This window comes from Protomyctophum bolini (assembly GCF_963924005.1).
Source record: "Protomyctophum bolini genome assembly, chromosome: 11".
Taxonomy (NCBI): domain Eukaryota; kingdom Metazoa; phylum Chordata; class Actinopteri; order Myctophiformes; family Myctophidae; genus Protomyctophum; species Protomyctophum bolini.
The window spans coordinates 29,887,423-29,914,506 of NC_137872.1; the positions used below are offsets into that span (position 1 = coordinate 29,887,423).

Below are 27,084 nucleotides of genomic sequence, written 5' to 3' on the forward strand. Positions count from 1 at the left end.
GAGTGCTGCTGCACCCGTTGGTGTCATGGTTCAGTTATTAATTAATATGTCCTTCCAGGTATTTTCATTCTCCACTCCAGTGACAATGACATTAGTGTCAGGGTCATTATAGTCGAGACCGATTTCCTCTGAAAGTACCTCTGTGACAGGAGCGCTGCCACTCTGAAATCTAGATGAAGACCGTTGCTTCCTACTTCAATGTCGTTATTAATACCGGCAGCATGAACATAAGGCCCATGTTGCTAACAGTTTCTTATGGTGGCAGCGGCTCAGGGAGCTGGCTCTGGTTCCAGGTGTCAAAGTGTCCTCGAGCTAGACACTGAACCCCAAACTGATGAGTGAGTTAGGGCCGATTCATACTCCTATTTTACCGCTGTTTCGGCGCTGTAGTGCCGAAATGATTTCGGCTTGTCAGAAATTTTCAGTAGCACCGAAGAGAAGACTTTAGGACGGTAACCGCCCCCCCCCCCGAACCTCAAATGACGTCAAATTGTAGGCTCTACAGCGCCGAACCGACTTTTATTCGGCTCTAAAATAGGAGTATGAATCGGCCCTGAGTGGTTGTTGCCTAGCTTGCATGGTTGCCTCCACCGTCGTCGTGTACTATATGTGAACGGAACACTCATTTGGATAGAAACAGACCATTAAATAAATTACACCAGTAAGATAGTGTTTTGAACCACAGCTGTTGTTTTATAGTAATTAGCCCATTTATATTCATTGGTATGTAATTGAACAACCAGCACTACAAGCAATAGTAAGCCATGTGTTTATTGAGTAGACTATACATATTAAATGCACGCACACAAGCACGCGCACACACAGAGAGTGATGCGTTTTTTAAGCCTATAATTCATACATAAGTATGAGGATTTTCAAGTTATTTTCAAGTGAGATATAAAAGTCATAATTTAGTTCCATGCTCCCTGAGTTCAAGGTCACACTAAGGGATTCATAATTGGACAAGGGGACGTGTCTCCTATTGTGCCATAAAAGCAGGAAAATAGTGATCCTTCCATTGATTGAGTCTCACAATGAAGGTCCATAAAGACCTTCAATGTGTGTGATGTGTGCTGGAGTCTACTACCACTGCCTTTATAGCCTATCTACAAAACATCCACCATTTCCTTTTAGAGTCCTAGGAGGCTTGAATGGCTTACTAGGGTAGGAGAACCTATACATTTTACAATGGTGGGCAGTAATTATAGAAGCCATACGTGATTTGCAGTCTGCATGTGGCAGCGTGAGATGCATGGTGATTGCTTTACTTTTATGGGAACATAGAGACCAACCCTGTGCTAGACCGGGGGGGGGGGGGGGGGGGTTCCCAAAATGGTCCGTGCCATGGACCTCCGAATAGCAATATCGTCTGACTGGCACCATAGTTTCTGCAGGAGCTGAAATGAGGACATTAGAAACCACATCACATGAAACTGCAGTATGTGTAGTGTCAAGGACTGATGCACAAAAGACCTACAAGAAAAACTATGGTTATCCTAGGCTATTAATGATTGCAACAAAACAAAACAATTGGATGTGAAAGATCAAATCGCATTTATTATCATCTCATTATAATTTAAATTTATATTTTGTTAAAACTAAGAGATCAACTATGAAGTGCAACGGTGCATACAAATATACACGTTATGTATACATGCACATGGGTTTTTAAGATAATTTCCTTGTGTGTAGTAATATAATACATATTGTTTAGAGTGTGTGTGTGTGTGTGTGTGTGTGTGTGTGTGTGTGTGTGTGTGTGTGTGTGTGCACGTGGCACCACGTGCGCGCGTCTGTGTCTGTGTGTGTGTAACAAAGCCTGCATGAATTAAATTGTTATTGAACACAAAAATCACAGTAATTCCAGTAAAGGTTGTCTCTCAAAAACAAAAAAGGAAGATAAATCAATAATTAGCCAATAAACCATCAGTCTGTACCTATCCTTGTCTTGTTGGAATAAAGTACAGCGCTAAATTTCCACTTCCATTCATGTCGGGTTATGTTTGTTTGTGGTCAGGGGCAGTATATGCCTGGGTTGCCTGATCAGCTTGTGATCAGTGTCCCTCTGGGAGAGGCTCAGAGGTCAGTTTCAGCGGTCAGCGTTCATCTTCCGTAGCTTGGCTGGCAGGTTGTCCTCTGGCCTCCCTCTGGCCGACGGCAACGGGCTGTGCATGGGGAGTGGCGCCACCGTGGTCGGCGTTGGTGGCGGGCTGTGTTGATGGTACAGGTCTCCGGTAGACTTAGTCATCGGTTCAAAGCCCACCTTAAGAGATTTGAGCTGGAGTCGGGTCTCAGCCTCGGGGCCGGGAGAGGAGCTGAGGCGCTGGATCTTGAGCGGCAGGTCTCCGGTGCTGCAGGCCTTCTCCGAGTGCTGGGAGCTAAGCAGCAGGACCTTCCGCTGCAGATCCTCCCTTCCAGACGAGCTCATCCTCTCGAGCTTGCTTGGCAGTCGGCCCCCAGCCCGCCCCTGGCGTCCACCCTCCTCTGCAGTGTGGATGCAATCTACGGAGAACACTCGATTTCGTCGGCCTCCGCAGCCTTCTCCGAGTGCTGGGTTGGGAGTTGACATTGGGGAGGGCATAGAGGTCTTCTCCTCATATTCCTTGACACTGTAGGGTGGAGTGGTTACCTCGAATGTGCTGTGGAACTGTGAGTAGTCCACCCTGAAGAAACCGTCCTCCAGGGACATGACGGGCAAGAAACGGTGGCCCCACAACACTTCATCCTCGGTATATGACGTCCGTGCCTGGCATGTCATACCTGAGATGGAGAGAGAAGTGATCATGATGGATTAATTTTCTTTTTCTTCAAGGCATGCTGGTAGCACACTGAATACTAGTGTGTGGACCACATAATCAGAAAGTGACAAAAAGGCACAAAAAAGCCTAAAAAGTTATTTTCTTTTTTTCACCGATATATGTCATACGCTATATTTACTAATAAATAAAAAAGAAAAAGATAATCCCTTATTTATCCCTTAAGGTGCTAGCCCCTTCTATAAACAGCTTTTATCCCCACATGTCTCAAGATTTGCCATTGACAATGAAAGGCGAAATTACGTCAGAATTCCGCTAAACATGACATAAACGTAAATTAAACATCAAAACATTAAACGCCATTGACATTGAAGGGAAAATTTACATCATATGTAAACTAAACGAGCAAATCAGCTAACCAATCACAGGCAACAGGCATTCTGATTGGCCAGTATGAGATGACGCATGATGATGTATGATGATAAGAGCTGATAATTCCGCTAAATATGACGTAAATTAAACATCAAAACATTAAACGCCATGACATTGAAGGGAAAACTTACATCATATGTAAACGAGCAAATCGGCTAACCAATAACATGTTGGTGGGAGCGCTTGGCCAATAAGGCCAATATTGTACCTTATGTAGCAATGTCAAATGTCCTCTAATTTTTTTTGTTGTATCCAGCTCCAGGCAAGTTGCTTGAATTAACTTAATGGAATCAAATTGAGTACATAATAAGTGGCTGAGGATCTCTTTATATGTTATTGGGCATTTAGCAAACAACTCCTAGATCCACAGATGCGGTACTGTTTTCATGGTGAGTCATTTCTGATGAGACCTTTTCTAACGGGTGAATCATCCAACTTATTTGTCTCCTGTGTGAGTTGTGATAATTGGCAGTTGTTTATGTCTGATCAGGCTAATTAGCACTCTCTCCTTGTACACTTCATGCTTCAATACCTCAGTAGCAGGAACCATAATTCCAGCCTTTTTACGTAACTGTAAAATGGTTTTGAATGCACACTGCTGTAATGGCTTAAATTGCTCCTGAGCCGAAAAACAGAAATCTATTCATAAGTTGAGCTCAATTTCCAGCATTATCTCCAAATATTTCAGTATATTCCCTGACGGTTCCCATGTTAGCCTTTTAATGGATGGATTAGCCATGCTTTTAAACCGTACCATTTACCTGCCAACCTATATTTATTTATTGCGTACACACCATTATATTACCAAGAGCACTCCTCTACTTCATCTATAGCTCTGGTCCATAGCTCTAATGCGTTTCATTTAGAGCTATGTTACTCTCAACTTCCGCCGCTCGCATGAATGCAGACCAGCCTCTCCTCTTTAGCATAAATAAAAAGAACGTTTTTGCTTCTCACCAAAACAAAGGCGGGTCGTGTCATTAGAAAGCCTACTTTCCTTAGTGGACGCACTCTGAGCCACACACGTATAAACTGTACTTTTTGGCCAAAAGGGGATTTTGTTTCCACTGGAAAAATAATACTTTTAGTTACTCCACTGTGCCTTCTACCGATATTGCCCAGAGATTTGCTCCATAGAGAATATTTTTCCTCTGGTGAAAAAAAATCAATTTCTGGCTAAAAAGTACAGTTTATACGTGTGGTGGGGGGCTCAGTGCGTCCACTAAGGAAAGTAGGCTTTCTAATGACACAACCCGCCTTTGTTTTGGTGAGTAGCAAAAACGTTCTTTTTATTTACACTAAAGAGGAGAGGCTGGTCTGCATTCATGCGAGCGGCGGAAGTTGAGAGTAACATAGCTCTAAATGAAACGCATTAGAGCTATGGACCAGAGCTACTTCATCTCTATAGTTTTATGTTCCATTAACAGCAATAAAACACTCTTCTATGTGTCCCTGAAATACCGCAAAGCTGAGCCCTTGTGATCATTTGTAGTCAAATGTGCAAATATGTGACAAAAACCCAGATTTTTATCCGCTACCCTTGGGGGCTGTGATGACATTGTCCTTGTTTACTGTTTTTACAGCGAAATATAGTTGTCTTGATATCGATACACAATATTAATCAGAGACCATCATATGAGCATGCAGACCTGTGTTTTTTTCTGTACGCGCATAGAACTCGAGGGGCGACACTGATCTTGTACTTGTTTGGCCTTGTTTTTTGTTTTCTTGAATAAAGTCTGTTCCTAGTGTTCTATGTAAAGCGCTTTGGGTATTTAGAATAGCGCTATATACATTTGAGCCATTATTATTATTACTATCATTATTATTTACGTGAGCACGGTTTCATGAAATTGTCGCACGTGTGCTCATTTCGTGCACACGCCCGAGACTGACTAGAACTGGATTCTGTTGAGCTTCTTTCTTACGCTTGCGTTGTCGCACCCTTCATGAGCAGACCTGTCGTTGATCCAGGCGATAACGCCTGTGTTAATCGATGCCCGTCTGAAAGTACCTTTACGCTTATTGTCTGAACAGTCAGAGTGGATTGTATCATACATTGTTGTTTGTATGACTATGAAAACCATCAACAACAATTAACTAAAATGCACATCAACAGCGTGATAGTTTTCCTTTAATAACTAAGAACCTGTTGATACTATAGTGCCTGGTCCTATGTATAACGACAGCAGTGCCTTCTTCAATTTGCCTCTACCATTTCTGTTTGACCTCAGCTCTTATAATTCTTAAAATAGTTCCCTTGGCATTTCTGTCTGCATCGTTTACTCTTCTCAATCGATAGGCATTTATGATTCCACAGTGCTGATGTTTCCTATTATGCCTGTGCCTCTGCTAACAGCCTAAACGGTTTTGTTAACCACTTGAGTATCATTCCTATTCTGGGGGAAACCCCAGAACTAATACAGATCTACAAGGTCTAATATACCAGTAAGACGCGCAAACGCGGGAAGCGAACGCAGCTCGTACATATTTGGGTTTTGGACGTATAGCTGCTTTGGGGACTCCTTATATGGTTATGGCTGAGTCATGGTGACACAAATCACTCAGCTCCATATATGGGCACAAAAGCGGGACAGACAGACAGACAGACAGACACACAGACAGACAGACATGATCTGCTAGGTCTCATAGTAAGTGCTCACTGCATTCGCAATCACTGCGTTCGCAATGATATGCAGCCCTCACGCCTTCACCACACGTCCACACCGTCGATCCGACAAACATGCGCTGTCAGTCCTTTCCCTTTTTAGTCCCTCTGATGTCATCAGTATATGCCCATATATGTGCATCATGCCTCTTTTGTGCCCATATGGAGCTGACTGATTTGTTTGCGCCTTGTGCCAAGACGTCACATTGAGGTTAGACAACACATTGACGTGAGTGAGTATGCGTCCCGCTTAATCCTCACAGTGTTACATGTCTTACATGTCAACCAAGGGTGCACACCTGTGCACCCTGTCATAATAAACAAGACCTTTGTCTTTCTGTTCCCACAACAATCTAACCACTACTATTATTCATGCAAGAACACACACATGTAGATATTGAAAAGGTGGAACGTGCAGTATATACGTCAGGGGTTTTCAACTGGTGGCCAAATGCGACCTGCAGGGGCGCCCCTTTGTGGTCCCTGGAAAAAAAACTGAGGTTACTAAATCACAGTAATCCTTAATCATATTCAAGGGCTTTTGGAGAGAAATGAGTGTGTGTGTGTGTGTGTGTGTTCAGCTGGTGCTCATTGACACTCATTAATGTGAAGGCAATTGTGTTTATGCACTGTCAAATAGGCCTACATTCTAAGGTAGCATTTGTGTACAGTCATTACTGTACACAAATGTATTTTATATACATAAATCTCTGTGTTTAATAATTTTTCTGCCATCTACGATGATCGGATTTCATTTGTGACTTCGTCTCACATCGCATCGCTCCGGACATGTAACCGTTTCTGACGAGAGGTAAAGGGTATGTGCTAATGCTAATGATCACTCCTCGAAAATAGCAGACCTACAAGCTATGAGCTTGTAGAGCTTCTATTTTTCAATAGCTAAAGCATAACGTAATGCTAACACCAAAAGGGGTTCCCGCCCAAAATGGGTTAATCTAGTTACCCGTAATATATATAGATGAAAGAGAAAAGCTCAAACTGTGGATCAAATTGTTATGCCATTTGCCGTCATACAGAGTTTGAGGAATAGAAGCAATATACAGTATGTCCTGCAAAGCATGAGGAAGAAGGTTCCATATCCATTGTTTACCTGGGGTCAAAAGCTGCATATGGGAAATCCATGCCTTGATATCCCCCTCTGGTTAATAATATTTGTTGTTTTATCCATGCATTTTTTTGGGGGGGGGGGGGGAATGTAGATTGTCTGACATTTTTGGTTGATAATATTAAATGTTAACCATTTCATTTTGTTTGGATTTTGTACATCTATTTTCGCTATTTGTTGTATGATGAAGTCAAGAAGTGGATAAGGAAGGTCCGGAGGGACCGAAACGTTGCTTCATTAAATAAGAAAATACTCCTGTACCGAGCAAATACACAGTGTGTGGGTGTATTCTATTAGTTTCAAAGAAGTGGATAAGAAAAGGTCTTTCTTTTTTGTAAACAAATAGAATACTGTATAGTGAGGTCTTTCTTACAACCTTGAATGAAGTACTTCACTTGGTATAGATTCACAGCTAAGGGAATCCCTTTATGGCTGAATGCAAGTGAGTGCACTGGAGGCAGAAGCTTCTTGAGGCACTAGATTGAAATGGGAGATTGTGGGTTTGCGCTGCAGCGCAAAATTAATTTAGATAAATCTTTGAGAGAAATGACAGGAAATCATATGCAGGAGGGAAGATGAAGTGCTCTGAGTTTTATTGCATTTGATTTCTCAGATATTAGTTTGGAATTAGAATTTCTGTTGAGATCAGTTGAGACAGACTGGTTATTTACAGAAGATGGTTAAATTTGGTTAAATATGTAACTGTATAGAAATTATTGTGTTGTTTAGTTAATTTTAACCACCAAATAAAATCAGAGCAGAGACACCTAATTTGGTAGCGATCCAATTCTACTCTCTGCAGGTTTGCCACTTTGTTCTTTTGTGCTTAAGTTGAAACTTTATTCTGTTGACTATTTAAAGATGGAGTTTTCATGTGTTCATGTGCATGCTAATTGGGATTGCATGCACAAGCCCCACACAGTTATGCAATACCCATTGTACCATCTGTCTGTACCATGCGACAAGTTTGAAGTCAGTCGACAGACGTTTTTCGAGATAATAAACAGCATCAGCCATTAAGCCAATTACTGTATGATGACAACTCGCTGATATAATTGAAAAGAGTCAGGGAGACTATCACCAAGTTTAATTGTGTCAGCAGGGGCTATATGTTTATTAGGGGTAGGTTATCGGAGTGATTCCATGTAAAAGTATAATAGTTTATCTTAGTAGGCTCCTTGTCTGGTAGTCGTGGACGTGGAGGTCTTACTCTTGGCCTACAGAGGGTGATACTGTCATTGTTTCCTCTCCTCTGTCTGGCTCCTCATATCAGAGGAGAGAGAGAGACAGAGGCAGAGATAGAGAGACAGAGGCAGAGAGGGGCTGCAGCCAGATGTAATGACATTATCAACAGAGCACAGACTGCTGCTTTCTGTGCTGATCCCTTTCTGTTACTCTGAGCCTATTCAGCACAGTGCATGGCTCTACCTAGGACAATGTCAAAATAACGCTATGCAGGGATAACGATAGCTCTGGTCTCCTTAACGCTATGGTACTTACAAATTCATGCGCACGCATGAAAGGCTGCAATGCCTGTCTACTGCTGCATAAATATATAGAACACTTTCGCTACTCACCTATACACTGACGGTTTTGTGGAGTCGAAAGCCTACTTTCCCTAGTGGACACACTCTGAGCCACCCACCACACGTATAAACACACTTTTGGGCCAGAAAATAAAGTATTTCACCGGAAGGAAAAATCTGGTCAATGGGATTTCCCCCGATTGAGAGGCGCAGTGGAGTAACTAAAACATATTTTTTCTTTTTTCGGTGAAATATTTTCTTTTCTGGCCAAAAAGTGCATTTTATATGGGCTCAGAGTGCGTCCACTAGGGACAGTAGGCTTTCAACTCTACAAACCCATTTTGTATTGGTGTATTGCTGAGTAGCGAAAGTGTTCTTTCTATTTTTCCAGCAGTCGCCTTTCATGGCGTGTGCAGTTAGTTGAAAGAACCATAGCGTGATAGTGTTAAGGAGACGTCCTTCTAACACTATGGACCAGAGCTAGGAGAAGCACAGATGGAGGCAATGAGAGTGAGGGACAGGGTGAGAGAGGAATGGCAGTGAAATCAAATAATTCCCGTACCAATCTATGTGTTCCCATGGACGGAATAGAAGGTAAAATAACTAGAGTATAAAACAGTGTTCTTTGCTGACCGTTTTGGCCGGTATCTCATCTTTCTCTTTCTGTCTGGAGTGGAGTGGAACTTCTCACTATTCAATCAATCAATCAATCAATCAATCAAACTGTATCTTGTATATCTGTATCTCTATAAGAAAGACACAAGAGGCATAACATGATATGGAAGATGATTCTTCACCTGTGGTCTCCACGATGCCCTCCAGGATGACGACAATCTCAAACTGTTCATTCTTGAGCGAGCGCTGGGACAGGTCGAAAAAGGGGCTCTTGGTGTTGATTTCATGGCAGATGGTGAGAGGGGACACCAGAAAGAGCTGGTCCGCACCCGTCCCGAAACCCACATCCAACTCACACTGGTCAAGTGGCAGGAACTCCCCCTCTGGGGTTTGACGAGACTAAGAGAGTGGTGAGAGAGAGAGAGAGAGAACAAGAGGGAGGGATACAGTAGATGAGGGAGGAGGTAGCCTACATTAATTAGATGCATGATATCACTACATGCACACTGTGCATTTAGTGTTCATTTATCAATTTGTAAATTAAACTTCAGGATTTTACACCATGGCAATGTTGATTCGGTGTGCTTGATACATGGTGGAATGATGCTGATGTTTTATTTAATAGGAGATGACTTCACTTTATACATATAAATGCAAGGAGCTTGTTGCTTAATTAAGCTGAGAAGATCAATCACCTTGCAGGCTTGCAGTTACTTTTACCAGTGTGATCGTGGCATAAATTGAGGTGTGGAATAATTGTTTAGAAGCAGTGACCTTTCGATCCTTGGTATTAGGTATTAGGAGCCTAGGAGTTTCATTTTAACCGGGCACCTTATTTGGGCATCAGTTTGCTAGGAGAACTGGCATCTCCTGTCCGTCCGGCAATAGTCACCCCATGCCTCCATATATGGTCACGCCTCGTGACATACCTCCATATATGGTCATGCCTTGTGACAACACACCTCCATATATCGTCACGCCTCGTGACATCACACCTCCATATATGATCACGCCTCGTGACATCATGCCTCATGACACGTCACGCCACCATATATGGCCATCTCCATATATGAAGATCACGACACTGACCTCATCTAACCCTGGATAACCAATGAACCATACATGGAGAAGACTGGATCATCACCTAGATCTGCATACTGTATATGGAGCCGGCCAGGAACTCTATATCTGACCTCAAACCATTAGATCTGGCCAGTACAGAATTCATTCCATATGTTGATGCCAAAGCGCCATTGCTCACCCAGCAGTCTGCCGTCTGCTGTCACCCAGGCGTATGCGTGCACATGACCTCGCTCTTTAGGCTGAGGTCACTTCTCGCCCTCAGGGCATCTTACTGGTTTTGACTTATTTGGCTTTCAATTACATTTTATTAAGTAAGAAATAGCAGATCTATTAAAGCTCACGTGTCACGTAAAATAGCTTAAGTACGTAGTTAAAATACCCCCTGATTCACCTGAAAAGGATTGTGCGCTCACTCTCTCTCTCAATTCAATTCAATTCAAATGAGCTTTATTGGCATGAGAAAACGTACGTTTACATTGCCAAAGCGAAAGTGGAACAAGACAATCAAGATAAAACAATGTATGTACAAATACATATTGAATATAAATAGGAATAAAATAAAGGTGTAAACAGAGCTGTGTTACATTAACACTTTGTGTAATACTACCTTGTGAAACTATAAAAGGTTGCTCTCTCCCTCTCAGGCCAACCTGAAGGTATATTCTCTCCTGAATATTTATTGGTGCTTTGTTTGCATTGGCTACAGACTTGGCCCTTCACATTGATTTCCTCCAGGACTTCCACGGGGGTGTAGGAGATGACAGCCATGTTTGGACAGGTCTTTTGCCCGCAGAGTGCCAACTGGTGCGGAAGCATTTAATTGCCCAGATGATGGTGGGGGGAAAGGCACTGACTGCTGAACAAGAAGTTTCTTTCTGTCGTCCTCCATAATCAATCTGATAGGTCCCTGTACCAATCTGTTCATAATTATTAATTTAATGAGATCACTCTCTTGCTGTTTCCTGACTTAATTCTATTATTTCCCCTTTAATGAGATCTCTCTCATTCTCTGTTTCCTGACTTCATTCTTCTTCTTTTTAAGTTTTTCTTTTTCTGACAGTGAGCATTCAGCACATTTTCTGAACCCGAGGTTACTTAAATATGAAACTCCTCGCAAAGAACTTGAAATTTTAACCAGTTTCGTTGCAGAGTCCAGACACACAAGATCATCACGATGTAAAAGAAAGTTACGGTACACATGAACGCAAAAACAATCAGAAAAACCATTCAATAGAAAGAAATGAAAAACAGTAGCCAGACAGTAATGTTTTTCTCTGTATCAACACATCTGGGAATAATGAAATCAAATAGCTTTAATGTGTTTCTAAATTGGTTTTCTCTGTGTGATTTGATTTCAGATGAAAACATTATCTTCAAAATGTCAAAGGGACCTCTAAAGCCACAATAACCAATAAAGGCTGAGATTTGTCAGACTAATCAAAACCGTTGACAATAACACACATACTAGAACATACTAGAAAACTCAACAATAAGAAAATGACAACTAATCTAAGCCTGAGGTATATTTCCTCTTTTATACTGGCTGTGAATGTGCATGCAACGCTCTCTTTTCATATTCTTTCAGAGTTTCAGCCACTAGCCACTCAGACTCATACAGTACTCTAACAGCGGTGTGTGGTATACTGGAATGATGATCATTGTTGTGTGCCACAGCTCCGGCAGATCGCCACACGTGCATGCTTGATTGATAAAATCCAACACGTCCTTTAATGTCTATGGGCACGCACTTGAGAACCGCGGGTGTCACTCCATACTCCTCACCCCTGTCCTTGGCCCTCTGGCCCTCATCCATGCTGCATCTGCTATGGGAAGGTCATGTAAGACAGGAGCTATCAGGCCATCCTCCTCCACTGCAGGATTTCCTAGGAGCTTTTTGAAGTGCAAGTACCACGTTTCAACTCGTTCCTCTGCACTCCTCCTCCTTCAAACATCCCCCCTCTCTCACACACACACACACACACACACACACACACACACACACACACACACACACACACACAAGCATTCCCACCCTCTATAAAGTCATGTCCAGGTCAATTCAAAATGATATTCTATATTGTAATGGTTTATCTGAACTTCCAAAATAGTCCTACACAAGTGGGTGGCAGTCCTGATTACAGTGGCAGTAATGAGGAAATATACACAAGCAGACAATTCTTGCAAATTATTCAAAAGCTGTGTTGAAAATTAAAAGATTCATTAAAGGTTCATTAAAACAACTGTCAGTCTTCTGAGTATAGAATAATGTGCTAGAACTACTGATCCACTCCAGCCACACCCCAATCCTATACTGACCTTGGTGACATTGCCCTGTGGTGTATCTACCCAAGACGCTAACCATGAAGCATGAGTAACCTATTCATCCACGCCAGAGAGCATTACTGTTTATTTATATCTCCCATGAATATGAGTCGCTTGTTTAGATTCATGTCACAGAAGCGTGAATACGTAAAAGTGAGTTTGACAGTAAACTGAAATGCTGCTGCTGCTAAAGCCTGCATGGTGCTGCTACCTGTGTTTTGTATAATTTGTCTTAGACATGTGGTTGATTTTTATGTTGTAATTCTCCACCAAGCCGAAGGCATGGGGAGTCCGTCCATCCATGTGTATGTACGTCTGTGGACAACTATTCTCTGGCACCGTTAGCTTGATCACAGCCAAACTCTGCACAAACACTCCCTGGATGCCAGAGCTGAACCTACCTTTTCACATGGGCCTGGTATAGTTCCACCAGGAGGCAGATTTTTGCTAAACACATTTTTTGACAGTACACCTACAGATTTTGTCCAAACATCACGTAAATTGGTACACAGTCTCTCAATTGACGATAATCAGACCGCGGCCATCTTGCCAGCAAGGTGCTAACTAGGTGCAACTTCCCATAGACAGCCCATCCTCCCATTCATCCAAACAGAAAAGTTCTATCTGATTGTATTACACAACGTCAAACTCACCAACATTGCAGCTATAGCCTACGGAAAGCATGAATTATCCTCTTTCTGTAAAGTTTTTGTTTAACTGCACCGATCTGTGTAAAACTTTGTATGCACACTCCCTGGCCTGCATTTTTCAATTCTGCCTTTTCGAGCGCCACCAGGAGGCCAACTTATGTGCAACACTTTCTTTAGTCCTTCAGATTCAAATATCAATCCTTACTGGAGACCTGTGGCCCGAGGGGCACTTCTTCTAGTTGTTATTTTAAGTTTTTATACTGTGATATTGTGTTGTATGCTATGAAAGTGCTGATGAAGCCTGACAGCAAGTTGCAGGTTTGATTCCCGAGCCCAACGGCCTTTGCTGCACCTCTCTCTCTGTACTCTCTTTCTCTGTTTCCTGTCTGTCAACACTGATTGTACTATCCGAATAAAGCCCCCAAGATTAAGTTAGTCAATCAAGTTTTATGTTGAAGGGGCTGTTTGCTGGTCAGGTGTTTATAGGCCTATACGCTTTTACGTCGTACACTGACCTTTTTGCCACTAGCCCTTCTGTGTGGGTTATCTATCCTACATTGGCTTGGAGCAATCCTGCTCTTGGCTCCTTGTCTCTGTCGGTTAAAAAGATGGATGACTGTAGTGTACACAAACACTGACTAGCTTCATACAGAAGTCCCTTTGGCACTCTGCTACACTCTCCTTGCACACAGATTGTGAGATAGCGATAAGGATCTGCTGTCTTTCTCTGCAAACCTTCGTTCCATTCTGACAAAAATGCTAGATTCTCACTCTGACCAGACACACCAAGGCAATTTTGCTTATTGGTTGGGATATGTAATGTGGGATGTGTCATCACTGAGAAGGCCTTCATTGCCAGGGTTTTATTTTTCTCTTGTCAAGATTCAAGATTGGGGGTGATACTCACAGCCAGGTGCTAAATGAAATCAATTTGGCCCGAAGAAGATCTGTAGGTTTTTTTATGTTTTGTTTCCCAAAAAAGGACATAGTGCCCGATTGGCTGCCATGCAGCCAATTAGGCAGCAGACAGGCTTCTGTGTGCGGCCTAGAGGGCATGTGCGGCACTATAAGTCAGACACAAAACTTGTACAGGAAACCCAGCCAATGACTTGAATTAATCATTCAAAACGACTGATAATTTTCTTTGTCCATAACATAACCTTTGATACAACAGTGTGCTGAATGACTAACAATACACGTGATTTTGTTTTATGCATAATTGTGTTTCCTTTGCTTAATGTTATGGGTAAAGCAGACACATAAAATTGCATTGTCTTGCCTGGATGCCCATACTCATACACTCCTCTTGTGACTGTTTCTTTTGCAACCATAGAAACTATACATTTCCCTGTGAGGAGGAGCAAAGAGAAATGCAGGACAATCACTAATTAATGCCTACAAGCCAGGCCATCCTCTATCCTTTCATCACTTCTACAGCTCCCGTGTATTGAGCCAGTGTATAATTGTGCCTTGTCTCTCATTAGAAAAAAGAAGTGGGAATCAATCTTAAGTGCTTGTGGCTATAGTCTATCCAGCCCATCTCTCAATAATTCCTCTTAAACATTTGGAGCACAAAGCAAAGCAAATACCATGAGAAGAGGGGAGGAAAAGTCTCTTTTATTCTTGTTTGTGTGTTTTCAGTCTGTCACTCTCCAATATGTCTCCCTGTCTATCTCCTGCTCCTCACTCTATTCTATACTGTCTGTCTGCTTCTTAACTCTCTTCATGCCATGCTATTGTCATGTTTTTGGCAAGGTGTTCCACCACGATGCCCTCTGGAGCCGACAGCGATGCCCTGCAAGGCTAGCTTTTGACAGCTTATGGTGTGACTCCACAAGACAGCTCCTCTGCTGTTTACTGTCTTCCTGTAAGGATTATCATCCACGACGTTTTAGCAGAACCCTGGTAAATCACAATGGACGCCCACTGTGTCTGCAAACAAGCTATGTTCCCAGGTTTGTTTCTAAATGGCGTCAGCTTACAATCAAAGTTTCACTTTAATCAAAGTATCACAAAACAAGACTTGGGGCCCCCCTATCTTGCATTCAGTTAAAACAGCACTAAGTGCAGCACAGGTACCATTGCTAGTTTACTACAGGGAGGCCAGTCATGCCCAATACATTGTATTACAATGTGCTTGGCTCATCAGTGAGTCCATGGGCGTTAGGCCTATTGGTCTTAAAATGAAAACTCTGGTGCATTGTTGGCTCATTGCTATCTTAAGTACAGTGAGAAATGTCAAAAAGCCTTAGACCAACCCTAAGCTGGTCTTAAATCCAGTGCAGTGACAGCGCAAATATTTCCTTACTATTTAGAGAACACTATTTAGATTAAGATACACGCCTGCGTAGGCAGGTTCACAATGCACAAACACGGCTTGCAATCAAAATCCATCCGGATTTAACACAATCATATTCAACATGGTAGATTAGTGAAACTCAGCATTGAGGTTGAAAAACATGAATGATCTGTCCCATATTGTCCACACTGTATTGCATGGGGCGAGTCATGCTGGGCAGTAGGTGGTAGCTACTATCCCAAAAATGGTACATAACTTTTGTGCTCAGAAATGGCCGATTTCTTGATTTGTCATTGTATTAACAAGAATTAACATTGTATTAACATTGTATTAACAAGAATATGACTAATACAAATATGTATAATAGTAATAAAAACATCTCTAGTGTATGGATAGAGACATTTTTCATCCAGTGTATTTCAATAAGCCTAAATATATAAGCCAGACAGACGGACCAACATTGCCATGCTGAGAATGGCAATGGCCACAAGCTGTGAATGTCTTTTAATTTGTGTTTTTTATGGCAGCTGTGGTCATTGTGGAATTGGTGTGAAATGTGTGAACTTGGCTAAGAATGGACTGACAACGAAAACACAGGAAAGATCCAAGCAAAAGGACGGCATGCCAACAACCTATTCAAAGCAAGTGACAAAAATGCCAAGCATCACTTCTATCTTTGGCTTGCATAGAACTTTGGGATCCTGATCCATATACTAGTCTGCACACACACACACACACACACACACACACACACACACGCGCACACGCACACACCCTTTCTTTTAAAATGATGTACAATAAAATAATACTAATTTCAGTAATTAATTTATATACAGACATTACAGAGGAATATTAGTCATTGCATTTATGTTCAAATTGGAGCCTTAGAAGTTAGCTATTCAACAGCACCACCATCATTTCTCCATAAGTACTGCACAGTAAGCGTTCAACTTCAATTGCTATTTTGGATTTTGCTTTCTTTCAGTGAAAAATAGCAGTGGGCATTCTCAACCAATGCTATTGTCACGACTCATGAATCCTTCTGATCTCCCTGGCCTGCATTCATTCATTAATTTAATTATATTTGTTTTCATTGTCATTGTCATTTGAAGTGTCATCACCACATTCCCTTACCTAGTTCCCCCCCCCCCCCCCCCCCCCCCCCCCAATTTCCCCACCTGCAGCTCATTCCCTCATTACTTCCTCAGTATGGGTCCATCTCCACCTGTTCTTTTGCGCTAAGCCTGATTCCCTAGGCTGGATGGCAGTGGGTGCTAGTTCTTTGCCTGATCCGGTGACCCCTGCCGGTTAAAGGGGGAAACCACCCATTTTTTACATTTTACTGTCATTAATATACCTTAGGGCTGTTGTGTGGAAATAATAAAAAAAAGTCCCCGTCCCCCCCCATTCTGTGTTTCCTAGAACTGTAATATGAAAAAAACTTTTTAGTTCTAGGAAACACAGAATGGGGGGGGGACTTTTTATTATTTCCACACAACAGCTCTAAGGTATGATGTTCATGACATCATGAACAATTATTTTAAATGTTAGATATAGAGAGAAAGTATAATCTTTTAACTATTTTTGCTGAATATTTTGCGATTGGCGGTTCATGTGGTTATTGGTTAAATATGTCTGTGACATGGTTCTGACCCTTGCCTGTTTACTGTATTAAACTGTGTGAACTTAAACTTATTGCCTGCCTGCCCTGATTGTTTCTGTGTCATGGTTGTGGGTAGGCTCTTTAGGGACCCATTTTACCTTTTTTGTATTTGGACTGCCTTCCAAAATACAAGAAATCACACTTGTATGCACTTTTCCATGCTGGCTCCTTTATTCTATGAATTCTCTGGTGCTGTTTACATTTACTGTTTCTTCTTTCTTGTGAAGCTTTTTCCACATTGGTTACAGTTGTATTGTTTCTTTCCTTTGTCCATCCTGGGTTGTTTCTTGTATGAAACAAAATTATTACAATTTGTATACACTGTATGTCGTCATTTACTGCCCTAAACAAACATTAAAGTCCATAGACTTGACTGCCACATGATGTACTTTTGGAAGGCCACTCAAAAAAGGTAAACAGGGTCCCAAAAGGATTGTGGGTTCGTACCTGTTAGTTAGTGAGTGTTAACAGCTATAAACTATTCTTGCATAACTCTGATCTGAGTGACTCATTTTAGATTCATGCAGTCTAGGTGAATCACCCATGTGTCCAGTAGTGCAGTGATTCCCAAACTGTGGCGCATGGTGCGCGAACACCATCTAGGAGTCTAGCGGGTGCGTGAAGGCGGTGCTATGGTGTTATTTAACACAAATGGCAAAAACCGGTAAACCTGTTGTAAGGAGATGTATAGAGCTGGACTGTACAGCAACTGCATGACTCTCAGTGCAGTGACATTCTGTGATTATTTGCCATAATCATATTAAAAAACAATTGTAATTTTCGGCCAAATGCAACAAGACTTAGCGTTGGGCGGGTGTGTCAGCTAGGTCGGGAGGTAACGGAGTGCATGGTTTGGGGACCGCTGGCCGCTGCACTAGTGCATTATAACCCTCACGGATGCCTTGAGTTTTCTCGAATGCTCAATGTTGTCGCACAACGAGTGGGGAAAAGCAGGTGGGGTTGCAAAATGCAAATGTACTGTATGTTTTCTTTTGTAGAGGTTGTTCTCCAGTGCATAGACTACTGAGAATGATGTAGTGCCATTTCTATTCCCCTCAACAAAGCTGCTCTCTCTCTCCCTTATTAACCTGCTGTGACTCTGTATGTCTTTTTATCCATTGATAAAACAATGTATATAAATTGCCTGACTACCACATTCTGGCTAATACGTGTGTTATGCAGCTTTACAGTATAGGCTGTGCAGTTAAGAATCTGAGGCAACTTTATGGGAGAACCAGGTGAAATCATATATGTACTTTTACTTTATGGCTGTAGGGCAGACGGGCTTGTTCTGTATCTGCTTGCCTGTGACTACACAGAATACCAGGGCTCTCCTCGCCTCCCTCTCCCCCTGCATGCATCATTAAGCTGACCAACACTCAGCTCAATGTGCTGTGCTGATGTGGATGTGCAACAGAACATAGAGATAAACAAGCTCCAAGCACCTTGCCAAGGCTGTTTATCTTCTTTACAGTCCATTTTGCACATTGAACATAATTGTACATGTGACTGAAAACAGCTCCAGGAAAATAAGAACTTAAATGACAGTCAAGTCGCCCTTATCTTTCATGGGAATTCTCGTCTGCACGGCCACGGTATATGATTCACGGTTGCATGTGTTTTTTATGCGAGGTTTATTATCTACGGTATATGTAAGATGTGCCATGGTATTCATTAGTGTATATAGATTGCCTACAAAATGGTATGGTATATGGCAGAGAAAGGGAGAGAAGGGGCAGGTTTCAAGCCCACTAGTAATTGGTTTGTGACTTTATAGTCATCCAATTAAGCTGCAACAGCCTCTATTAAATCCATGTTTTTCTACAGGTGTGTTGGTCCTTTTAAACTTTAAATTAGGCTTCTACAGTGGTGCTGCTTTTCACTAAAAAAGAGTTCTCAGTGCTCTGAGAAGCGCCTGGCTGCCACTCAGCCACAGTGATGGATTATAATAATGCAATCTAAAGCCTTTTTGTTTAACAAGGCAGACATGTGTGAGACCTGCTTAAATCAATCAAGCATGGAACAAAAATATTTATTCTGGACTTTCATATGCAATATTTTCTGTTCCTTTTCATCCTGGGCTTGAACCTTTAGATTAAATGAGGATGCAAACTCGCTGGCACTCAGGAGCTAAGCGTACATACAAATAATCTGTGCTGTGGACTTGTCAATTTCCCTTGCATGGCTATATTTTAACGAATTTGCATAGCATATTTTGACTCGAGGTTTATAGCCGAGAGATGAGAAAAGATTCTATTTCTCCCCTATACAGTATAACCTAATGGAACGGCAGTGGGACTTATAGCAGAAAGATTGCATCATTTCCATTCCCATTATGAACCAATAATGTGATCCCTTTGATACAGTAATAGCCAATTACATGGGGACTTGATTTGCTCATAAATTGCATGCCATGCCTAGGTGAATAATTTTCCAAGCCTGCATGCACTCTGGGGATTTGGTTGGGTACAAGCATGTTGTTGGGTCAGTTTATGGTCAGTAAATAGCGCCGTGGCGCAGAGCGCATCTGGCACTTGTTTGCCTTACCTTTATGAGTTTGCACCTGATCTGCGCTGACACCATATGGCTGTTTCGCAGGTTGCCGACGCGGAACATGAGACACAGTTTACCGTCGCGCTGAGAAATCACTGAGTCCTGGCTGAACATCAGTGTCTCTGCGCGCTTCTTGGGTTGGGACATTTTTATGAACATGCAGCCGATGAGAAAGGCGTCCACTATGGAGCCGAGAAGTGACTGGAACAAGAAAAGTATGATCCCCTCAGGGCACTTCTCTGTGATGTAACGGTAGCCGTAACCGATTGTGGCTTCGGTTTCAATAAAAAATAGGAAAGCTGAGGGGAAGTTGTAAACGTTGGCCACGCACGGAGTGTAAGATGGATCGTGGCCATGGTTTATGTCTCCTCTGATGTAGGCGATGATCCACCACATAGATGCCATGACCAACCACGCTATAGTGTATGTTAGGATGAAGATGAGCATGTTCCATCGCCATTTAAGGTCCACCAAAGTGGTGAAAAGATCAGAAAGGTATCGGCTGGTCTCTCCGCTGACGTTTCCGTGCTGAACGTTGCAGCGTCCGTTCTTGTCTACGAACCGCTGGCGTTTCTTTTTGACAGGCGCTGCAAAAGTGGTGGCCCTGTTTGTATTTACCACCTGGTAGTCTTCGCCAAATTTTCTACGGAGCGCAGCCATGCTTTCACCTGAGTTCTCCTGAAGTAGATGGAAATTCTTGTGTTGTTTCAATTCATCTTTATGTTTGTTAGTCCCAACGACTGGTTATCTGCAGTGCGTAAAATGCGCGGTGGCCATTCCAGAGCGCAAGGATAAATCCTCAAATTGACCCGTTTAAAATACTTTTAAAACAAAACAACATTCCCTGAGTTATCTCACAGTACTGTGTGGTCACGGTGTGACTTAAACAAAATCAAGACAAGTGAGTTTAGTGAAGTTCAGCTCAGATCCAATCAATGACGTGCTATAAACCAACAGCGACGAGGCGAGGGGTAGCCTAGTTGTCTCCCTTTCACAGCTACACGCGGGTTGGGTTGTCGAAGATCATCAAAGAGGGATCTGTGGGAGGGAGAAAGAGAACTGTAAGGACTCTCTCTCTCTCTCTCTCTCTCTCTCTCTCTCTCTCTCCCCCCCCCCCTCTCTCTCTCTCTCTCTCTCTCTCTCTCTCTCAAATTTCAATTCTTCAATTGAAAGAAGCTTTATTGGCATGATAAAACTATACGTTTACATTGCCAGAGCAAAAGTGGAACACAATACAAACAAAACAATGTAGGCCTGGCTTATGTACAATTTATTATTATAAAACTTTCTATTTCCTGCATGTAAAGCACTTTGTGAGTTTTCTCTTGAGAAGTGCTATGTCAATAAAATGTACTTTAATACCGGTATACTTACTGTATCTATCTCTGTCTATGCAATGACTGTGTTTGTGAGAGTGCAATACTGCAATACTTGAACCTTGATATATTTGGACAGTGTGGGTAGGATAATTATTTGTAGCCTACTATGAACTGTATTTTTTTGTACTAAGAACTGTATGGAGTTACAGAACTGTGTGTGTGTGTGTGTGTGTGTGTGTGTGTGTGTGTGTGTGTGTGTGTGTGTGGTGTGTGTGTGTAATGTATAACGCTGTCTCTTGGTGCCCAAGACAAATTTCTCCTCGGAGACAATAAAGTCTAATTTAATTGAATTGTGAGACAGAACAGTCCTGACCTTCAATATCAGACTTTTATGTGGATTCAGAAAAGGATACGATCGATCATACGACACACGCCTTCCAGGCTAGTTTAGTTCAATTGTAAGAAAGTGGATAGTGAAACTCAATGTGAATTAATAGCACAGAAAATCAGTGAATTTATTCTAGGAAGTCTGGTTGAACGGTTCATTAGAAAGGCTCAGAAGCAACGATGCAAATTTTGGGAGATGAATGGTTCCTGGGTAAGGGTTGCACTTTACGTTGGACTACGCCATCTACTGGAGGAGGGATCTATGTGCAATATGAGTACTAATTGGCAACAGCACACCTACCCTGATTTGTTCAAATAAAGATGTTTAACTATTGAAATGGATATAAATGCAATAACTTCCATACAAAAACTTGAATTGAAAATCCTAGATCAGATTAATAATTAAGTAATTTACTGTAAAGCATAGCATAATCTTACACATTCAAGTGTAACTTAAAAAAAATCACACCTGTGTGAAGTGAAGTCTGTTTACACACTTTTGTCTTCAATGTTTGTGTTTACACAAACCATCAAAGCTGGACATAGGCCCCTAAAAAGAAAGCATTTCAAGCCTGACCTTAAATATGTGCCATCTCTTGTTTCTGGTGGAGCCTGTTATTGATTGAGCATTGGCTGGCTATACTCCATTGAAGGCCTCCTGGGACTAATATCATCCCCAAGGACAGACTTAAAGGGACATGTTCACCTTGGTATGCTGTTTATTCAGACAGCCCACAAGGGCCTTGCCAGTGGTTGTCATGGGTTAGGGTCCCCAGATGACAGTAAAGTGACCATTTAAAAATATAATAAAAAGTTAAATGACAAAAGTCTATTACTGGATCAAAAGTAAGCAACAACTAGAGCCTATTGTGAAAATAGCTCCTCGTCTCGTGAATCATAGATCATCTATTTTCACAATATGTATCTGTGGAACAGAGTGTAATGCCAACTCCTACACAATTTAAAGTGCTTGTCAGTTCCAAGTTCTTTTAACTGGGGGCCCCCAGTTCAAATATGATTATTTTGGGGGGTTGCAGCGTGAAATGTGAAAAGGTTGAGAACCACTGGCCTATAAACCACATACAGGTCCACTGTTTTGCATGCTGATGCATAATTTAGTAATTGCAATCTCATGGCTGAGCTTCAATCAGGCCAGAAGGAAAAACAAGCACATGAAATGCTACTTAAAGAGGTGTACTATCATCAATTCATCATTGAAATAATGTTACTACATTCTCCCAACTAAATAGTACCTACACAATCTTGGGTTCAACTGAGGTTAACATTGTAGCCTACATACATTGTTCATGGCCATTAATAGGCATACTGATTGGACTTTCCAAAGTCATAATTCTCCACATTATCAGTAATTTACAAGACTAAAAATACAATTAATTAATTCCCTAATCAGATGAACTACCTTACATTGATTGATAGGATCATTAAACATTTACAAATTCTACTTCTACCGATGCAAATATATGGCTTGAAGCACATGCCTGTCATCTCTGCTTGTCAGACATAGTTATGAAAAGATGACAGCATGTCATGACTCATGTTACGTATGTGCAATTGGATTATCCTATCAAATCTATATTTATGAATTGAATAGAGTGCTCTTGTCATTTGAAGTTATTTATTTGTTCTGTCTGTCCTGTAACAGCATGGAACAATGTTATGTGAAATTTGCTCTTAATTTACTTGAGATGATTCATTGCAGGAGGCTTTGCAGCACACGTATAGGCTAAACAAAGGATTGCCTTTTAGAGATCGTTACTTGCCTGCTGGCAGACAACTTGACTCAAGCTCGGATGGAACAGGAGAAAAACATCCCTGTGGTATCCTTAAGACAGGTTATGTTGGACAGAGTTCATAGGAAAATGATACGTGCTTGTTACCATGGTAGCTGTTTGAGACAAAGAAGATGACAAAGGCTCAGAGTTGCTCTTCAACAAGCGGTGAATATCAGAGCTTAGACGGGTCTGAGAGAGAGAGAGAGAGAGATTATAATGACATAAAGTACAGGTGCAGTGTGGGAGTTTAAAAAGGTTCCAGATTAAATTGGCCCCAACAGTCCCCATATAAAATTATTATTGAAATAGTTCACCACAAAGAACAGAGGTTACTTGAGGTCGGACTGTTGCATGCACTGACTAGCATGACTGTTGTCTGGTAGGCCTGAACATTGCTGAAGGATGGAGAGAATAAAAAAGATTATGAAACAGGCTCAAGGCACTGACATGTTGTTGATCAGTTATAAATGTGAATTGAAGGAGCCCAATAATTTGTAATAATACAATATTTTTAAATAACGTAACTACCAGCCTGCTCTCTTATGGCCACTAATGTGTCATTTATCTGTTTGCTATGAAGTATGCCAGCCAGGGTGAGTTGGTATAGACCAAAGTATTTTTTGGACACAGCGGGGAGAGCTCTGTCTCTTTGGCTAAAACAGCAGGCATAATAGACGTTTTCCAGACTAGATACAGAGAACCCTGCAGTGATGCCTTACCTTACTCCATCCCATTACACCCAATCAACTGGAACCAATTGCAGAGAAGCTTTGTTGGAATTAATGGAAGGATTTTTTCCCTTTCTTTCTTTTCTTTTTTTACTGCCGGCATGGTCCAAAACACAAAAACAATAAATACACTGAATTACATTTTGGGTTGTTGTTGTTGTACGTCCAACGTAACATAAGTCACATGGTCACACCACCACGCCACCTATCAGTTTTGCAATAACTGAAAGGGGAAGATACTGTATAGTTCCATGCTTGTTCAATTGCTCAGAAGCTGCGTATGGTTATGATCCAAATGTTTAATTAATTTTTTATTGGAAATACCAGACGCTGTCAAAGACTCTTGCTGGCAGGTAGCTCTCCCATTTAGGAATAACAGAGACATTCAAAGACCAATCATTGAACCTTCTCACCAACAGATCGAGGAATGGAATAATATTATACTTGCATCCAAATTTGTGTATGGGGTTTTATCAGGTTGGGATATATAAGAGGGAGCAGAGAAAAGGCAGCCTTGAAACGCTACGCACACTGAATTATTGATGAGGAGCCAGAATTGATAACCATCCAAGTCATGTGACTCACAAATTGTCTTAACCACATAAAGTAGACCCCCATTCTTGGCATGTCATGTGGGGGAAATAGGTGACAATGTGAACAATCACCGAAAACAGCTGATCTACAAGCTTGCATTGCGATGCGTTTTGAGCTTATAGATCAGAATGTAATATTCTGTGAATATTCACCTGTTTGTGCTATACAACAAAGTATATGGGTTCAAGTGGTTAAGATAAGAAACCAATGGATTGCTTTTGACTGTTTACAGCCATTCAGTAGCTTCGTAGATCTGCTGGCAGATTGTCTTCCACTCTGTCTCTTCTACAGAGATGTCGTGGAGTCATAATGTCTGTGACCTCTGTCACATGTCACATGTAGTGCACACAGAAGGTAACCAGTGATAGAAAGTGGAGCCTTCCTCTGACATTTCCTAACCTCAGTGATGCAAGCTGAGCTTTACACTGACTTAGATGACATTAAAGTGACATACAGTAATATCTGCAAGCTGTCTCCCTCCCTCATATCTCCCTCTATGTGTGTGTGTGAGATGTGTGTGAGAGAGAGAGAGAGAGAGAGAGAGAGAGGGAGAGCGAGAAATGAATGTGTGCTAAGTAAGGATGGGAATTTCAACTATTTTCACTGACAGCTACAGTAATATAATGACACCTAATATAAAGTTACATAAGACAAAAATATACAGCCACAAAAATCACACATATTATATTGATACCAAAAACATGCATCCATTACAACAGAGACAACCGATATGTCCGTATATTGTACATAACCAATTCAGTGTATATATCCAGTAGGACTGACAGCAGACTGCTGGGCATGTGCAGGCGCTTTTGGAATGAGGGGTCAGATCAACATATCCGCCTGGGTGACAGCAGACTGCTGGGCGAGCTGGCACTTTGGCATGGGGGGTCAGATCAACATAATATGGAATGGATTCTGTACTGGCCATATATGTAGCATGTCTTCAGTGTACAGGGTTTGATGAGGTCAGATCAACATATATGGAATGTCAGAACAGGCCAGCTCCATATATGAAGGTCTAAGGGTGGAAGCGGGGGCAGTGTCTTGAGTGTACAGGGTTTGATGAGGGCCAAGGTAGGGCCGGGCCTTCAATTTCGGGGCAGGCCCGTCTTTATTGATCCCATGAGGGAACTTCTGTAAAAACAAAACCTTCCAATGAATACTGTACATCTTTAAGTGTCTAGTCACTAATCCTGTGCCATACATGAAACATGAAGCAAAGAGAAGCTAGGTACTGTACTTCTGGTTAACTCGTGGTTGTCTGCAACTCTGCATGGCTTAAAATACATCCCAGGCGAGAATTGTCATACGGTGTGATTTGATGAATGAAACTATTGCATATTTAAACACCTGGGACGAGACTAATTTCAAAGATATAGCTGCCAGCGGTGTCAGTTGTCATCAAGGATGCATATGAGAAGAATTTGGGACATCAAAAATGTACTCGGCTGACCTTCTTCACATTAATGCTACACTCCTTTTTAATTATGCTGCTCTCTCTGAATTAATTGGGTCATTAGCACAGGCAATTAGGAGTGGGGATGCAAATCCCAAATAAAGGGAATTCAGTGTGATGTGCCTCATTCACCCAGCACCTCTAAAGATTTGCATCCAAATGAGATTATATTTTTAATATCGTTTTTGGTTAATATGACTTTACTCCTAGTTGTATTGTATTGTCTTCCCTGGCTGTTTTTAGGATAACTACTTGTTTTCGTATAGGCCAGTCTGTTCACAAGAGACCACAACTGTCAGACTAATTAGAGGGTGCAGTTATTTAAGGAATTGATTTAATTTGTGCTACATTTGAGCTACATACAAAGTATCAACCAGAACCACCAAAGCATCTAACAACAATATGTCTAGTTGTCTACATAAAATGTCCATAAATGTTTATTTTCAAGAATTCTGTTCTCAACATGACACAACGTTCATATAGACATAATACTGTAGGACCTATGTCTGATGAAGATCCCAATGCGACCAAAATGTCACAGGTCTTCTTAATGACAGCATTCCAGTAGGGAAAATGTCTCTCTGTGCAGAGTGCAGATGGAAACAGAATGGAGTTGTATAAATTAATACCGTAGGATACTCATGATTTTAAAGTGGTGGAAGAAGTAGTAAAAGTAGCAATACCACAAATACTCTGTTACACTTACAAATTACAATTACAAGTCCTGTATTCAAACAAAACCTACTTAAATAAAAGTACAAAGGTATTGTCATTAAAATACATTTTGAACGTGTGAAATGAGACATTCTGCACGAGTGCTTTTTACCTTTTGTACTTTTAGTATATTTTGATGTCAATACTTTTGTACTTAAAATTTGAATAGTCTACTGCTTGTAGCCTATTAAAAACTTCTACAATAGGGTATTGAATATCGATACTTTTACTAGAGAGTAAAAAAATGTGAGTGCTTCTTCCATCACTGCTGCAGTAGCCTGATCTATCATGATAACAGTCAGCAGGTCAGTCAGTCAGCTCTGTGCTCTGCATCACCATCAAGGAGTCTGTCCGTGACTCCTCGCAGGACCCGTCCGCTCGCCAGACCCAGAATCCC

The 27,084-nt window shown here is 41.6% G+C and overlaps 1 protein-coding gene across 1 annotated transcript; it reads right to left on the reverse strand.

Annotated features, from left to right (window-relative positions):
* Window positions 1-1,746: 1,746 nt before the first annotated feature.
* Window positions 1,747-20,356, reverse strand: kcnj19a (potassium inwardly rectifying channel subfamily J member 19a). The gene is made up of 3 exons (XM_080776907.1): window positions 19,688-20,356; window positions 9,306-9,522; window positions 1,747-2,760 (listed from the first exon to the last, which is right to left on the reverse strand). Exons 1-3 carry the CDS (start codon window positions 20,351-20,353, stop codon window positions 2,090-2,092), a joined length of 1,554 nt encoding a protein of 517 aa, XP_080633033.1. The 5' UTR covers window positions 20,354-20,356; the 3' UTR covers window positions 1,747-2,089.
* Window positions 20,357-27,084: the final 6,728 nt, after the last annotated feature.